Source organism: Armigeres subalbatus, chromosome 3 (assembly GCF_024139115.2).
Source record: "Armigeres subalbatus isolate Guangzhou_Male chromosome 3, GZ_Asu_2, whole genome shotgun sequence".
In the NCBI taxonomy this organism is placed as follows: Eukaryota; Metazoa; Arthropoda; class Insecta; order Diptera; family Culicidae; genus Armigeres; species Armigeres subalbatus.
In genome coordinates, this window is record NC_085141.1 from 116,429,342 (window position 1) to 116,447,094 (window position 17,753).

The window sequence follows — 17,753 nt, forward strand, 5'->3', positions numbered from 1 at the left end:
TCAAGTAGAAGTGCAATGCTTGATTCAAATCAAGCTCAGGTCATCCTGCCCAGTTCAAAGAAATCAAATGAGTTATGGGAAATTTTGCTGCGTGCCCCAGAATGCCATTCTAGAATGCGCGAAATGTTCTGAAGTTCGGCTCGTAAGACCTACGCAACAACGGCCTCGGAAATGTTTTAGGCAGATATCGAAACCTTTCCCAACAGCTCCTACCAAGAAACGTTATACCGATCTTTTAGCACTTCAGTACACAGCAGGTCATCCAAAACGTTCTTGAGTTCAGGTCGTCAGATCTATAATCATGTAGAAGCAAAATGGTTGCTTCAAATCAAGCCTAAGTCATCCGGCACAGTTCAAAGAAATCAAATGAATTATTGGAAATTTTGCTGCGTGCCTCATAACGACATTTTAGAATGCGCGAAATGTTCTGAAGTTCAGCTCGTAAGACCTACGCTACATTGGCCTCGAAAATGTTTTAGGCAGCTATCAAAACCTTCCCAACAGATCCTTGGATACCTGCCAAGAATCATTATACCGATCTTTCTGCAATTCAATAAACTCAAAGCCATCTAAAACGTTCTTGAGCTCAGGTCGTTAGACCTACATTACAACGGCCTCGAAAATGTTTTCGGCAGCTATCAAAACCTTTCCCAACAGATCATTGGATACCTTGCCAAGAAACGTTATGCCGATCTTTCTGCACTTCAGTACACTGCAGGTCATCCAAAACGTTCTTGAGTTCAGGTCGTCAGATCTACAATCAAGTAGAAGCGCAATGCTTGTTTCAAATCAAGCTTAGGTCATCCTGCCCAGTTCAAAGAAATCAATTGAGTTATGGGAAATTTTGCTGCGTGCCTCAGAATGACATTCTAGAATGCGCGAAATGTTCTGAAGTTCGGCTCGTTAGACCTACGCAACAACGGCCTCCAAAATGTTTTCCACAGCTATCAAAACCTGCCAAGAAATGTTATACTGATCTTTCTGCATTTCAATACACTGAAGGCCATCCAAAATGTTCTTGAGTTCAGGTCGTCAGCTCTACTTTCCTATCTAAAACATCGTCGCCCAACTAACTGCCCAGTAATGTGAGATCGAAGATGGTGCCTTCCAAAAATGCAATGTTCTAAAGCTGATTATCAGCGTTCTAATATCGTTCTGTTGATTTTCCGACGTTCTGCACAGTCAAAGTACTATCGGATTTACCAAACAGTCTCTGAATTCAATTCCGTTCGGAAACTTTATCACCAATGGAAATATCAAGTTAGTCTGCGACTTCCGGGGTTAGTTCCATACCTCAAGCCAACCCAAGCATCTCCGGAGAGCAGCGCACTCAATATCAGTACACACATCTTGGACACCAAAGGATTCGTCTGGCTTTCAACGTACAATATTTTATGGATCCTGCCCCCCCCCCCCCCCCCCTTCCACGGACTCCTGGCCTTGATACTACCGACGAATTTACGTTAGTAAAGAAAAAAAACTTTCGGAAAAATCCTGGAGAAATTCTCAGAAGTATAATCGGTAAAATTACAGAAAAACTTCCAGAGGAATTCTCAGAAGAATTTACAAAAGCATTCCAAAATTAATTTTCGGATGAATTTCCAGAGGAATCGTCAGATGAATTTACGGTGGGATTCATATAGGGGAACGGTTCGGCACTTCATCCCATAGCTCCTATTTCCATCTCATCAAAAACAAAGCAATGAAAAGGGATTTGGTTTGCTTCTTATTTTTGTTATTTTTTTTCACCAGCAAAGAAGCGGCGAGATTGGTGCTGTATTTCTTTGTTTTGCGATGAGATGAATATATGTTCAGTGAGATGAACATCCGAAAGCACACCTGAAGACACCCAAATGGTGAAACTTGCAACCAGATAGACCATGTTCTGGTGGATGGGCGCCATTTCTCGGATGTTCTCGATGTGCGGACATTCAGAGGTCCAAACATTGACTCTGATCACTACCTCGTTGTCAGTAAAATTCGATCACGGTTGTCAACTGTATCGAACGAAAGATCACAAAACGATGCGTTACAATATCCAGCGATCGTCGGCGGAAGGAGTATCGGCTGAGTACCGCCAGAAGCTCGAGGAACGGATAAATGCAGTCAACGTTAGCGACAACATCAACGATCTATGGGAGTCGATTCATTGAGCGGTGAGCACAACAGCACGAGAAATTGTAGGCAATGCACAGAGGCGACCCAGGACGGTTGGTGTGATGTGGAGTGTCAGAGAGTGAAAGACGAGAAGAACGTTGCCAGAAGCCGGAATTTGGTGTTGGGTACCCGATCGAACAGAGATCGGTATAAGGAGGCAAGAGCAGCCAAAAAACGAACCCACCGCAGGAAGAAAAAAGAGTACGAAAAACAAGTTATTATTGAGGCGCAGGAAAAAATTAAGCAAAACGATATGCGGAGGTTTTATGAGTCTGTCAATGGCGTGCGGAGAAAGACAGCGCCATCTGCCGTTATGTGCAACGACCAACAAGGGAATTTGCTGACAAATAAAACCGAAGTGGCTACCAGGTGGAAACAACACTTCGAGACTTTGTTGAATAGTGGAAATGACGGTGCATCGGTGAACAGAATAAATATTAGCGTCGATGTGGAGTCACCTACACAAGATGAGGTTAAAAAAGCTGTTGAATAGCTGAAAAACAATAAGGCTGCGGAGAAGGCCCAGCTCCCGGCTGAACATCTCAAACATGCATGCTAGGTGGTTGGACGGCCTCATTTGCCCTCTCTTTAAGAAAGGGCACAGACTGGAGTGCGTCCATTACCGTGGAATAACCCTCCTTAATTCGGCGTACAAAATTATGCCCCGTGTTCTGTTCAAAAGATTGAGACCGCTTGAAGAGTCCTTCGTCGGCGAATACCAATCAGGTTTTCGTGGGGGCCGATCAACGACGGATCAAATGTTAACCCTGAGACAAATCCTTGATAAATTTCGGGAGTACAACTTGCAGATACATCATCTGTTTATTAATTTCAAGGCGGCGTACGATTCAGTGAAACGGAAAGAATTATGGCAAATTAAGCTTGAACATGGTTTTCCGGCGAAACTGATACGGCTGATTCGTATAACGTTGGACGGACCGAGTGTTATGAGGGTGATGGGTGATGCATTCTCGAACCTACTGTTCAATATAGCGCTCGAGGGAGCGACTAGGAGAGCTGATGTGCAAAGAAGCGGTACCATTATCACAAGATCGCATATGATCCTGGAATTTGCGGACGATTGATTAACGGGATTGATCGCCGTGCCGTGAAAGAGGCTTTTGTGCCTTTTAAGAGGGAGACAGCAAGGATTTGACTCACGATCAATACCAGCAAAACGAAGTACATGGTCGCTGGCAATCAACGTGGGTTCATTAGTGGTGGTGGTAGCGAAATGGTGCTGGATGGTGAAAGTTGGTAGAAGTGGTAGAAGAATTTGTGTATTATGGAACATTAGTGACGTGCGATAATGATGTTACCCGCGAGGTGAAAAGGCGTATTGCAGCTGCAAATAGGGCTTATTACGGACTTCGTAACCAGCTTAAGTCCCGTAGTCTGCAAACGAAAACAAAACTCGCGCTTTATACGGCCATGAAACGTTAAAGGAGGCTGATCGGAGAGCTTTCGGAGTGTTTGAGCGTAAGGTGCTGCAGACAATACTCGGCGGTAAACAGAAGAACGGTATCTGGCGGCGTCGCATGAACCACGAATTGTACCAGGTGTATAAAGGGCTGGATATTATTAAGCTTATTCAACACGGCAGACTACGGTGGGCTGGTCACGTTGTTCGTATGCCGGAAGAATGTCAAGTGAAGTTAATATTTAGTAGAGAACCCGGAAGAGGCCACAGGCTTCGTGGAAGGCCGCGTACACGATGGCTTTTTGCAGTTGAAGAGGACCTGAGGGCGCTCAATGTTCAGGGCGACTGGAAGCGATTGGCCCAGGATCGAGTCCAATGGAGAAGGATACTCCATTCGGCGTAGTTTCATCGAAGAGCTGTAGCCCATAAAGTATCAAGTAAGAGATGGAAAACGGAACAGTTCCCCTAAATAAGATTCCCATAAATTTTCAAGCGCATTCCTAAGCCAATTTCAGGAGTGATTCTCAGAAAAAAAATCAGAAGCAAATTTCAGAGAAATTTGCGAAGAATTTTCCAAGACTACTTCTGGAGAAATCCCAAGAAAATGTTTTCTAGACTCTCCTTTGTTCTGGGAATTCCTTCAAATATTTGTTTGGAATTTTTCCTTTAAAAACTTCTTGTATTGATCGCCCAGAAATTTTCTCCGGGATTTCCTCTTTTGTCTAGACTGTTCGGAATTTCCTTCTGAATTTACTCTGGAATTCCATCGAACTTTTTGAGATTCCTTTGCAGAAATTCCCAAGCAGTTCGCACCGGAGCTCCCAAAGGAATGTTAGGAGCAATTAATTATCCAGATGAGCCCCTGAAGGAATTGTCAGAAAAAATTAAACAATAAAGAACATTATTTAAAAAGAAACAATTTTTCCCTTATGGATTACTTAATTTACCAACAGCCGATACTAATTTGACTGCATAAGAATTAGCACGTAACCAATATATATTTTACTTATCCGATTTCAAGGCAAGCTGTATATTTATTTGGATTTACAAACGAATGGTTTCGTATTAAAATGGTAAATTGAATGCTCTACTTTCGACTAAAGCGCCAGGCAATGCATTCGATAGACGCTTTTTTCAACAGGTTTCGAGAGATACACGCTCACCCTGGTACCTTAGGCATGGTAAATGTGCTGGAACGCACCTTTCATCAACTGCTTGTGATGTGAACGGCTTATAGAATCAAGGTTTAGCTTCATTAGCTTTTCGCTCACGTGACAGAACCGTTCAGTCGGCACATTCTAATGAACCCTGTTTTCTTTTCCATTTTCAGATGTCTCGACGACGCCAACAAGCGCTGAGCCCAGCACTGTAGGAAATAATGCCATAAAAGCAGAAAGTGCCTTCTCCACAGCGATACCGTTAGATGTTCTACCATTAAGTAAAGACAACGATAACCAAAACGATACGATAGCCAAAGAGACCCCAGAAAGCACCACACTAAAATCCGATGGCGATGGGTTGACTGATGCCTCAGGCCCATCTCAAACAGAAACAACAACCCCACACTTGACCCCCTCCGATCTCGACGCGAATGAGGTAAGCACCGAGTCAGATGTTGCTACCAAGCATTCAGCTGGCACTGACGAGTCATCTGGAATGACTTCGAATGAAAAATCAACACCGGTTCTGCTGCACGTTAAAACCACCGAAGAGGTCAGCAATGACCAAAATCCGGCTAATCCACCTTCCATATTGGACCATTTCGTTCCGGCCGGTGAAAGCTCGTCGGAGGAGTTGCTCAAAATGAGTGACATGAGATCATCGTCATCATCATCGGCCGAGGTGACTCCCCGCGGTCGTGCCATTAATTTTGACTCGGCCGATGGGCCAATCAATTTCGTTACTGCGCCAGACCTTGCGACAGGAATGACCACCAAAGGTCCCACAACAGAAATACCGACCACGACGACGGTGGGGCACGAGAAAAAGCAGCAACATCAAACCGCACTGCCGGATCTGTCCGATATCAGCATGGAGGATGAAGAGGTCGATGAGGGAAGGTCGGGAGAGACAAACCCAAAGGGTGCTGAGAAGATGGACCACAACAAAAGCGTGAAACACATGATGGTCGTCGATGAGTGCATCTACAATGGAGTCGAGTACAAGGTAATTATCGTTGTTGCGTTTGTTGTTGGGTCGCTCTACATCAATGAGTTGGGGAGTGCTGTGCGGAATGAACTATAGTGGAAGAATTATTATAATCGAAAACATAAAACACAATACTTTCCACCCACAAAAAAATAACGTGAAAAAATCATTCACAAAAGTTATTGTCCTTCTCCGCAGTTTTATCTTTTTATTTTTTACGTTGAAGACGTAAAGTGTAGTGTTAGCCTATTTTTAATGCTTCTTGCTGGCTGTTACAATAGTTTTGACAGTCACGAACAATAATCAATAATCGTCTAATTACACCCACTTTTTTACCCGGTTGGAATATAAATACCACCTGCATGTAATACTTGTGAGTTGTGAATAGATTTTTTATATACCTACTTTAAAAAAACTTCCGGGTTCGTGACAAAACTATCTATCAGAAAATCATTACGGACTTCTAGTCCGGTTTTGAGACAATCAACAATTTTTACAAATTTCTAGATTTTTTTTCATTGTGTTTCATATTGCTTTAAAATTCCAGCATCTTTATTATTTAACTAACTGACCCGTCGAACTTCGTCTCGACCGGATTTAATTAGTTAACACAAACACTTATTTTGTATTCACATTTGCTTTCAACATTTGCTCTGCGATTCGATTTCATTTGACAGAGCGAACGTCAAAACTTTTTTCACATGCTAAATTGGGTTAATTAGTTTTCACCACAGAAACATTTCTTGTCTTCAAAAACCTTCACATACCTAATTTGGTTTCATTTGCTTATATGAGTTCTTGGGTTAGGGGTATTTACCAATCATAGAAACATTTCTTGTTTACAAAAATCTCCACATGCCAAATTTGATTCCTTTTTAGGGTCTCGTACCATCATGGGAACATTTTTTGTCTTCAAAGACCTCCACATACCTTTTGCTTGATTAGTTCTCCATTTGCTTGATTAGATCTCGATATATGAAGAAATTAGTGTTTCATTTATATAGGCGCCCTTCTTTCTAGAGCCAGTATAGGTTTCTCACCACGTTAGGAACCTTCCCCGGCTCCAAAATCTCCTGCTTACCAATTTTCACATCGATCGCTTCAGTAGTTTCCGAGTCTACATTTAAGGGTCAAACAGACAGAAATTCATTTTTAGGTAGGGTTATTCTGCCCCTGGACTTCATCTCATAGCTCCGATATTCATCCCACGAAAAACAAAGCAATGGAATTTGATTTGTTTCCTATTTTTGTGGTTGTCAAACGATGATAATGAAAAATCTTTCATACGAAAGTAACAATTATAGTTTTATAACATCGATTTTTGTTTATTATTTAGTGGGTTTTAAACATACAATAAAGGTTCCCCCAAACACACGCGACGCGACAGTCGCGACGGGATTCTATCGCTTGGCGACAGCGATTCTGTCGCCATTGGTATGGAAGCTTAGATAGAAAATTGCCTGCAGCGACCCAACGATAGAATCGCGGCGACTAGTTGTCGCCGTCGCGGCGATGAAATCGCTTAGGTCTGGGGGAGCCTTAAACCCGTTGATGTTACTAGGGATCAGTTGTTTGGGAAAACCGAATGCATGCGCATTGTGTAACGCTCTTCCCTTAATTGTGGAGCAGTGTAATGTGGGCCAGTAGTGGATAGCTGCCGGTGTGGCTGCACTGTTTACGATGGTCGTTGAGGGAAATGAAATTAATTGCCTGTAAAATGTGGTTTCATGCTTTTCCAGATGGGTAACCAGGAAATTCGCTTATGTTCTGATTAGGTAGGTAACCTTGATCTGTTGAACCTGCAGAACAAAGGGTAAATAAATTCTGTGGAGGTAATATAACGCTTGTGTGGACATCATATTGGAAAATAATTCAAATCGGAGATGAATTTTATATTAAATAAATTTGATGATAGATATTTCAACACTACACTTTTGACCACTATTTTGTCTACCCCCGATCTATCACGTCTACGACCCGATTTTATTACGTTTTCAACCCGATTTGAAAATTTTAGTAGTTGTTTTTATTTTGTAAATATAATACCGCAAATAAGTTTTCTCCGTTTCTCCGTTTCTCCAGGCATTCCTATACGAAAATACCTCCACGAATTCCACCAAAAAAAAAACAAAAAAAAACTTCGGGGGGTTTCTGCAGGAATTTCTCCGGGAAATCATCCAGAAATTCCTTCAGCACTACACCCAGGAATTCCTCCAATATTTCTCCAGGAATTCCTCTTTTGTTCTCATCCAGGAATTCCTCCAAGAATTACTCCTAAAGGTAGTCTCACACCTCGGGAGTTTGGTCGGTGGATATTGTCCTAATTTATTTTTCCATATGCGATGTTTTCGGAATTTGGGCACGGAAAATCAAAATCCCGGCCCCGGGACCAAATCCGGCGGAAAATTTTCCCGAGGTGTAAGGTCGCCTAAAAGGCCCTCCTTGAGTTCGGGGATTTCTCCAGGAATTCCAACGGGAAATCATCCAGAAATTCCTTCTGATATACCTCCAAGAAGTTCCTTCAAAAATTCGTCTTGGAGTTCCTCTAGAAATTTCTTCAGACATTCCTCCAAGATTGTTTAACTCCTATCCTCCAAGATTTTTTTCTGGAGTTCCTTCAAAAAATCTTCCTGGTACTCTCCCCGAATTTTCCTCAGAAATTTCTCCAGGAAATCATCTAGGAGCTGCTTCAGAAATTTCCTCCAGGAATTCTTTTGATATTCCTCCAGAACTTCATCCAGGAATTTCTTCGGAAGCTCCTTTAGTAATTCCTCTTGAAGTTCCTCCTGGAGTTTTTTCTGGAATTTCTTTAGAGTTTCACCTGAAATTCCTCCGGGAGTTCCTTCGTGAATCTCTCCAGGATTTTTTCCAGTAATTCCTATGGTAATTTTTTAGTTGATTACAGTTCGACTGGGGTGTTGATTGAAATATTGGCAAATATAGGGCAATGCAAATATAAACCCGTTTGAATATATCAGACTAAAAAAGCCAAAATATTTCAAGTAATTCCGGAAATTTCTCCAAGAATTCATCCCAGAATTTCTGCAGGAATCATTTCGGAAATTTCTCCAGGAACTCGGCTTTAATAAGGAAATTTTTAATTAGGAAATTCCTTCAAGTTTTCCTCCAGGAGCAGGAGCTCTTCTTCAAATTCTTCGAGGATTTCCTCCTGGAGTTGCTCCAGGAAATTCTCCAAGAATTTTTCCCGTATTTCCTTCATAATTTTGTTCTGCGGTTGCCCGAAAAAAAATCCTGCTTGAGCTTCTCCAGGAATTCTTCCGGGATTTCTCCCAAGCATTCCTCCCGAATTTCCTCCAAGAATTTCTTCTTCCAGAAGAATTCCTCTTAGAGTTCCTGCTGTAGTTACTTCAAGAATTCCTCCTACAATTCCTCCAGGAGTTTCTCCTGGAGTTCCTCCAGCTATTCTTTCTGGAGTTGATCCAAAAAATCCATCTTGGTTTCCTCCTATACTGCCGCTAACCGCAAGTCGAGCACATCTGTATATGGATATACAGATGTGCTCGACTTGCGGTTAGCGGCAGTATAGTTCCTCCACAAATTCCTTCTAAAGTTCCTATAAGATTCCTTAGAAATTCCTCTTGAAACTTCTTCGGGAATCCCTTTAAACATTCTTTCAGAAATTCCTCAAGGAATGCCTTCAAAAACTCCCTCTAGAATTCCTCTAGAAACTTCTGGAATTTCTCCTAAAACTTCGGTAAACCCTCTAAGAGTTCCTCTTCGAGTACCTCCAAGAGGGTTGTAGGACAAAAGGTCGAAGGTCAAAAGGTCGAAGGACAAAAGGTCGAAGGTCAAAAGGTCGAAAGGACAAAAGGTCGAAGGGTCAAAAGGTCGAAGGGACAAAAGGTCGAAACAAAAAATCTGAGTCAAAAGGACAAAGATCGAAAGAACAAAAGGGTCAAAAGGTCGAAACAAAACAATCTGAGCCAAGAGGTCAGAAGGTTGAAAGGTCAAAAGGTCAAATGTCGAAACCAAAAAAATCTGAGCCAAAAGGTCGAAGGACAAAAGGCCGAATGTCAAAAGTTCGAAAGTTCAAAAGGTTGAAAGTAAAAACGTCGAAGGACAAAAGGTTGAAAGAAAAAAAGTCGAAAGACAAAGGGTCGAAAGTGAAAAGGTCGAAAGACAAAAGGTCGAAAGAGACCGTTTGTCCTTTTGACCTTTTGTCCTTTTGAAATTTTGTCCTCTCGATATTTTGTCCTTTCGACCTTTTGTCCTTTCGACCTTTTGACCTTTCGACCTTTTGACCTTTCGACCTTTTGACCTTCAACCTTTTGACCTTCGACCTTTTGACCTTCAACCTTTTGCCACAGATTCCTCCAAGAGTTCCTCCAGGAATGCCTCTTGGAGTTTCTCCTCCCGCAATTCTTTCTGGAATTCCTCCAGAAATGAAATTGAAATTCATCATCCCGGAGTTCCTCCAACATTTCATCCTGGAGTTCTTCAGGAATTTCTCCTGTAGTTCCTGAAGCTGCTCAAGGAATTTCGCCTGAAGTTCCTCCTGGAATTCTCCAAGAAACTTCTTCCGTAATCCCTCCAGGAATTACTTCATGAATTCCTCCAGGAACTTCCTTGGGAAATTCCGCAAGAATTCATCCTGAAGTTTCTCCAGCATTTCATCCTGGATTTCCTCCAGGATTTTTTCCTGTATAGTTATTGTATAGTTACTCAAAGGAAATCCTCCTGAAGTTCCTCAGAGAATTCTTTCAGAAACTGCTTCTGTAATTCCTCCAGGAATTATTTAAAAAATTGCTCCAGAAACTTCCTAGGGAATTTCTCCAAAAACTTATGGCATCCCTCCAGGAATTTTTTTCTGAAGTTGCTCAAGGAATTCCTCCTGAAGTTCCTCCAGCAATTCTTCCAGAAACTTCTTCCGTAATTCCTCCAAGAAATAATTCATAAATTCCTCCAGAAACTTCTCTGAGAATTTATCTCAAAACTCATTCGAAAATTCCTCCAAAAACTTCTCCGAGAATTCCTCCTGGAATTCCTTCAAGAATTTGTGCTGGGATTCCTCCAGGAATTCCTCATGCAGTTCCTTCAGGAATTTATCCTGGAATTACTTAATGAATGCCTCTTGGAGTTCATACAGAAAATCAAGAAGAAATTCAGGAAGCTTCTTGATTTTCTTCAGGATTTTCTTCGGTAGTTTCTCTAGGAATTCTTCCTGGGGTTGCTCCAGGAATTCCTTTTGAAATCACAGCGTGAGCTCCTTGATAAACATGGAAAATCCCTGAAGAAACAACAGGAGAAAATTCTGAAGAAAGTCCAGAATGGGTTCGTTTTCTTCTATTTTTTTAACTGTCATAACCAGCCTTCAACATCCGCCGATTAACAACGCATCCAATGTTTACTCTAAGACAAATCCTTGATAACTTCCGAGAGTACAACTTGCAGACACTCCTCTGTTTATTGCTTTCAAAGTAGTGTACAATTTAGGCGAGCTGGAGTACAAAGAAGCGTTATATATAAGAGAACGTGAGAGTAAATAGTCGATTTCCCCTCTTGGGAAAAAATGTTGCAAAAGGCAGTTTTTTTGAAAACTAAAGCAAAATACAACCAAATGAAGCATCCACCGGATACAATAATGTCTTCGGTATTGCATGATGTAGTTTTTAAACAAAAACTTCCCCCATCCAGCTGGAGACTGCTTTTTCTCTTCGGTGGGTGGTTTTAGTACTGGGGGGTGGTACGAGCACGTGGCTGTCTTTCTCGTCAATTACTGGATGACGGTAATTTGAGCCTTCATGTGCAAGAATTTTTTAATCGAGCGTTTCAATCATTTTCATTCGTCTATCATGAGGATAACACGATGATACTTTTATGCCCATTTCCAAAATTGTCTAGACCGACACCGGGAATCGAACCCAGCCATCCTCAGCATGGTCTTGCTAAATGTATGCAATTTCTATAGAATTATTCCACTAAATCGTATTATAGAAGTTGCATACATTCAAGCGTTAATATCGTTTAAATTGACGCTCTTTTTGGAATTCCCTTTATGTGCATTACTTTTCGTATAAAACCAACAAACAATTTAAAGATCCCCCAAACACAATCGCGACGCGATTCAATCGCTTGGCGACTGCGATTATGTCGCCGTTGATATGGGAACGTTATATGCAGCGACCCAACGATAAAATCGCTTAAGTCTGGAAGAGCCCTTAAGTCGAATAAGCTAGCTTTCTAGGAGAATAAGACTATTTTTGACTGTAAAAGCGTCTACACTTTTTCTATCTGTGTGTGTATATCAAATGCACTGTGTAATACCGTTTGAGGAAATTTGGGCCGGAAAGGGTAAAACAGGGACGTTACAGCTTACCGAGAATTCCCGGCGCTTTCCTATTAATTAACTGATTACTGAATATTCATTCACCATAAATACGATTTACGTATGGCATGATTATTGATAATTATTCATCATTCATATCTACGAATGGATTAAACAACTATTCTATAAGTATCATCTGAAATGAACAAAATGTACATAATCCGATGCATTTTGAACGGAACATACCTAACAATTATTTGGGATTCGTACAGTCACATCTATCGAATGGCACAAAAAATGACGCTATAAAAAAATATCGGAGCAGCACCACAGCTCTATAGTGAAATCCCACCCGTAAATAAAATACAATAGAGTTCTAGCGTGTTAATTAATTTCCAGCTATCATAGGTTCCATCACCATCGCCTTCCATACCGTGCCATGATTACACAACTATTGTCAAAAATTAGTCTCGCATAACGAATTAGCGGCCGGTTACCATTAAAAAAAACCGAAACCTGTTGGTATGCTTCTCTCATTTGTGGGCTCACATTAACCCACAAATAGTGACGATTGCGGGTTAACCATTTCTAATTGCTGGTGGAAACGGAAGCGAAGAAATAATAATGATGCTATTCAGGAATTGCCAATGCAACCGATAACGCAATCGTGTATTATTTTACGTTTACAATGGGTTTTGGAACTGGGGGATTTCAAATGATTATTTATAATATTTATTAATGTTAATTATGGAAAGGTCATCGTAATTATCGCAACTAGAGAACAAAATGCAATGCACATAGTACAAAGTCTTCATTTAGCCTTGCGAGCAAAGGCGTAGGATTGCCAATCGGAGATGGCGAGTTCGATTCTCGGTCCGACCTAGGATGTTTTCGGGTGGGAAATATTCTCCTAGGTATAGCGTATCCAGTGTACTTGCCACACCAGATACATACTTATGCATTGACGGGCCTAGAAAAGCTTTAACTTAATAACTCTGGAAATGCTGATAGAACACCAAGTTGAAAAGCAGGTTAAATTCCAGTTGGTATGTAGAGTAATTGAAGAAGAAGACACATTGTACAAAACATACACTGAGACCTTACTTTCTCAAATGAATATCAAAGATTCAGTCAAAACTGATCCAAATCAACTCCACTTGTCATACGACGAGTTTGTACAATCCCATTGAATTCCACTAAATCAACTGTTTTTTGTGTTTCTTCAAAAATTTATCTAAAGAGCAATCAAACCATTTAACTTTAAATCAGCTGGCTCACTGTCTTAAGACGACCATGACCTTTTTCAGTACTTCCTCTTGCCAATACCGCAGTTACCCTACTGACGATGTGATACCAGAACTGGAATTCAAATGGTTGATTTTGTAAATCGTTTGTCAATCCTCCTTACAAACTCAATCAAACGAACATGGGCAGTTGAGCTCAACCAATTTGTTAACGCAACAAAGCCACTTGAGGGCCATCTCGGAGATCAGAGTGTAAATCTTCATCTCCCGGATCAGATATGCGGTGCATTCAATTCTGTATTCGGTTCAAGGTCGACTCGCTTACTCACTATTGTATACTGCTCGCAGGAACAGTCATAGGAAGTCACTCGTCGGAAGTGTACTCACTGTTGAAGGCATTTACACATCGCTGGCGCTGCCGTGGTGGCGGCCCGTCTGTGTGAACTACTGAACACGGTGTCTTTGGTCCGAGAAGTTTAGAATCAAAAACAATCGTAGGTTTCGGTCGTTCGCATAACATTAATGATGTGAATAATTCTTTTCCTATATTTTTACAATCAAAACCAAAAGTTTAACTTAATTAAACTTATACTAGACCAAGACCACTCAATAAAACATACACGTTCAACCATTTCCAACCCCAAAGGGGAATAATATAAGCTGGCTGGTGTTTTCTTTAGAGATACATCTTTTCTCAAAGAATATCTTACCGAAGAGACACCGTGACGTGGGAATGATTTCTTATCACGGTCGGCGAGACCGGGTGTAGGTAACCTACTTGTAGAAAGACAATAGTGAAGTGGCGTTTGCTATTATTGGTCTGTAACTTCATGTATCATTAACCATAAGCGTTTAGCTAAGCTTTGAGCATTTAATGAGTGCGCTTGGAAAGCGGTTCAAGTAGATTGCTAGGTTGAAAATTGCTATGTTCATTCGTTAATCCTAGTTGTTTCTCTCTATAAAGTTGGGATTCAAATAAATACATATTTATGAACTACTGTTGCAAACCATTGATTTATGATCTATTCTTCTCAATTACCTCTGAACATTCTTCTGAATTTAAAATGAGATTTTTTTCTTTTTTTTTCGATTGTCAAGGAAAATCAAAAATCCATATGAATTTCAACGGTGTTTAATCAAAATTTCTTTAGATTTTTATCAGTGGATAATGAATTGAATTTCCGCTAAAAGTATATTTCAATTTTGCTGGATGAATCTTTCAAATTTCCATAACAAATTAGGCCGTTACAAATATTTAATTAACATTTTGTCCTACTGGTCTTCAAAAGGTCAAGGGGGGGGAATACTAAAAAATAAATCAATAAACTCCTCGGATTTGTTAAAGAATGTTTTGAAAATCCTAAAAATTATCCGAATTTTATTTTGTTACCCCCTTAAAATATTATTTTTTGGCAAAAAAATCCGAAGGGGGGGGGGACAAAATAGTATTTAAATATGTGTATCGGCCTTAATTGAATTTTAATTGGATTTTTTAAAATTTGCCACGAGAAATTCTTCTGTTTTTCCTCGGACATTTCTTTTGTATTTCGGATTTCCGTGGCGAATTCCATTGAAATCTTCTGAATATTATCGGAAAAATCTTTTCATATTTTTTTTAAGTTACCACAGGGTTTTTTGCTGATTATTATCCAAATTTTCTCGGTAATCCGGTTATCGGAAATTTCTAATTATCTTATACAATTGAATCCCCAGTAAATTGACAAAAATTTCTCTGAGAAACTTTTCCCGGAAAATTGTCCGAATTTTTTGTCGAAATGCTCTGGATTTTTTCCGGAAAACTTCTCTGGGGAATACTCCAGAACTTCTCTGGGGAACTCCCCTGATTTTCTCTAAGAATATCTCCGAAATTTGCAGAGAAAGTTATTTGCAATTTGCACGATAAATTCTTCATAATTTTCAAGAGGTATTCTTCAGAGCATTCCACTCTGTTTGAAAAATGTGTTCTACATAGTTGTTCGTAATAGTAAGACCATCATCATGATGCTATCAAAAAATAGAGTGGCCCATAAAAGAGAAAAAATGAAAAAAATAATTTTATTTTACAGAATACTGACATGTAGTATTCTACAAAACTATAGTGCAGCTTATTCCAATAAATTTTGCTAAAATAAATTTATTTCGTAGCTCTTAAGTTGGCTCATGTAGAGCAATTTTACCTACTTAGAGTAGGATGCCTCTTGAAAAGAAAATATATGTTTTACCTGCTTGCTTTCTCGATTTTTCGGAAATGTCTTCGAGTGACTTTTAGAGCTGAAAAAATGCAACTTTTGATGTATAAATATTCCCAATATCTTTTTCCGATCAAAAGTTATACTCGTCTTTCTCCGATAATAACGTTTTTTTTTTCTTCAAAAGTTGATATCTCTGATTGGGGCAAACCAAAGCATATGTTTACATGGCATTTGAAAGAGCAACGCATATTCTTTATTATGTCAACAAAATTGGAGATATGCTATTTTTTTAGACTTTTTAGACTAACGTCATATTTTTTCAAATAAATTTATATTACTCGACAACTGCAAAAGATACAAACGATGTTCTTATATCAAAATACGCGTCTTGAAAAGTCTCAGAAGGTGACAACCGTGAAAAATGAAAAATAAAATTACCAGATCAAAAATATTGTTTTTTGAGGGACACCCTAATCCTAGTAAGTAAAATTGCTCTAAATCAGTAAGCTTAAGAGCTACAGAAAAAAAAATACGGCAAAGTTGTTTGGAATTAGCTGCAACATTTTATGTCAATATATTGGGCAAAATAAAAATATTTTTTTTACGTTTTTATAAAATGGACCATCCTACTTTTCGATAACTCTATAACAAGGGCCCAAATATCCAGAACAGCTTTGTAAAACAATTTTTTTCTTAAAAGTACAGTTTTGGCTAAAAAAGCATCTTTTCTCGTAAATCTTGCAATAGGGTGATAATGATAAAACAAATGAAAAGTACAGGCCGGACTCGATTATCCGGAGGCTCGATTATCCGGAGAAAATGGCTCGATTATCCGGAGTAATATTTTTACCCATCTTACAAAAATAGAATATGTATTATCAGTGTCAGTGTTGTGCTGAATCATTATCAGACGATAATGATTGCAATTTTCATGTGAAAACTTTTCACGTGAAAACAGTAGGCGAGTTGTCGCCGGCGACAACTTCTCAAATTATGTACTCAAACGATAATAAACACAGAATTTTCATTCAAACATTAATCTTTACTACGATCAGCTAATTGTCAACAGTCCCGTTATATCTTCTATTTGGCGTTATAGTTTCATGGTAGTAAGGAAAAAGTGTTCAAAATGTAACGGTAAGTGCTTCAAATCAAGATATGATTTTCAAATGATTTTTAATCGCTGGCGAGTTTTTATCACTTGATAATTTAAAAGTAAGATCGCGGGTGAGTTTAATCATCCTCGATTTTTTGAAAATTTGATTTTTCCCAATTCTGATCAGTGTGTATCCGTAACGTATCCAATATGTGCAAGACACCTAGTAATGATAGTGCCTTTCTCGCTTACCTAAGGGACTGTTCACAAATTACGTAACGCTTTAGGGGGATGGAGAAGTCAGACCAAGCGTTACGATTCGTACAAAAAAAATCAAACCTGCCGTAAAAAAGGGTTGCGAGAGGGAGAGTGGGGTATTGAAATTATCAAATTCAGCGTTACGAATTTTGTGAAAGATTTTTGGAAATCAAGAAAATTTATAAAAATGGCCAAGTTATGAATTTCAATTCAAAGCACCGATATTTTTAAGCAATACATTCTGAGTACAGCATTGAAATTGTGACTCATGCTACCAAATGGTCCTCCGGAATATCCGGAATGGATTCGTTCACAAATTACGTAACGCTAAACTTGACGATTTTAAACCTACATCCTCCCCCTCGTAATAATTTTGTGTGGAAGGTTTAATTGGTTTGTATGAATCGTAACGCACGGTCTGACCGGCTACCTCTCCTACCAGCGTTTTGTAATTTGTGAACAGCCTCAATATTTATATGAAAAAATGGTTATTTCGCTAACGGTGGTCCATGTACAGATTCAAACACTGGAACTGGTGTACGCATAGTAACAACAAAAAATCCTTGTGTTTAGGGAACATCCATAATTTACGTAACCCTTATAGGGTGAGGGGGGTTCCCTGAAGTGTGACAATCCATGCAAATTTTTTAGATGCCTCATACAAAAAGTGTGACATAGAGGGGAGGGGGGTTGAAAATGGCAATTTTTGCGTTACGTAATTCATGGATCTTCTCTTTATTATGAAATCTCGCTTAACTTTTCAAAAGGACCTAAGTAACATTTTTTCATGAATTATTTTGAATACTGAAATCAAAAGCTTTCATGTTGTTCTGTTGATTGCGCTATTCAAATTAATTCATGAAAAAAAATGTTACTTAGGTCCTTTTGAAAAGTTAAGCGAGAAATGCATATTTTCATTTTCTAAAGAATCAGTCGGTGGCCAAAGTGATCC

General features: G+C 39.5%; 1 protein-coding gene across 8 annotated transcripts in view; it reads left to right on the plus strand.

Annotated features, from left to right (window-relative positions):
- LOC134220602 (putative epidermal cell surface receptor) overlaps positions 1–17,753 on the plus strand; it is a 160,050-nt gene that overhangs the window by 100,741 nt on the left and 41,556 nt on the right. For all 8 annotated transcript variants that reach the window (XM_062699704.1, XM_062699699.1, XM_062699705.1 and 5 more), the window contains exon 3: positions 4,908–5,743. In XM_062699704.1, the coding sequence (XP_062555688.1) occupies positions 4,908–5,743 (836 nt within the window). The remainder of the gene's footprint in view (positions 1–4,907; positions 5,744–17,753) is intronic.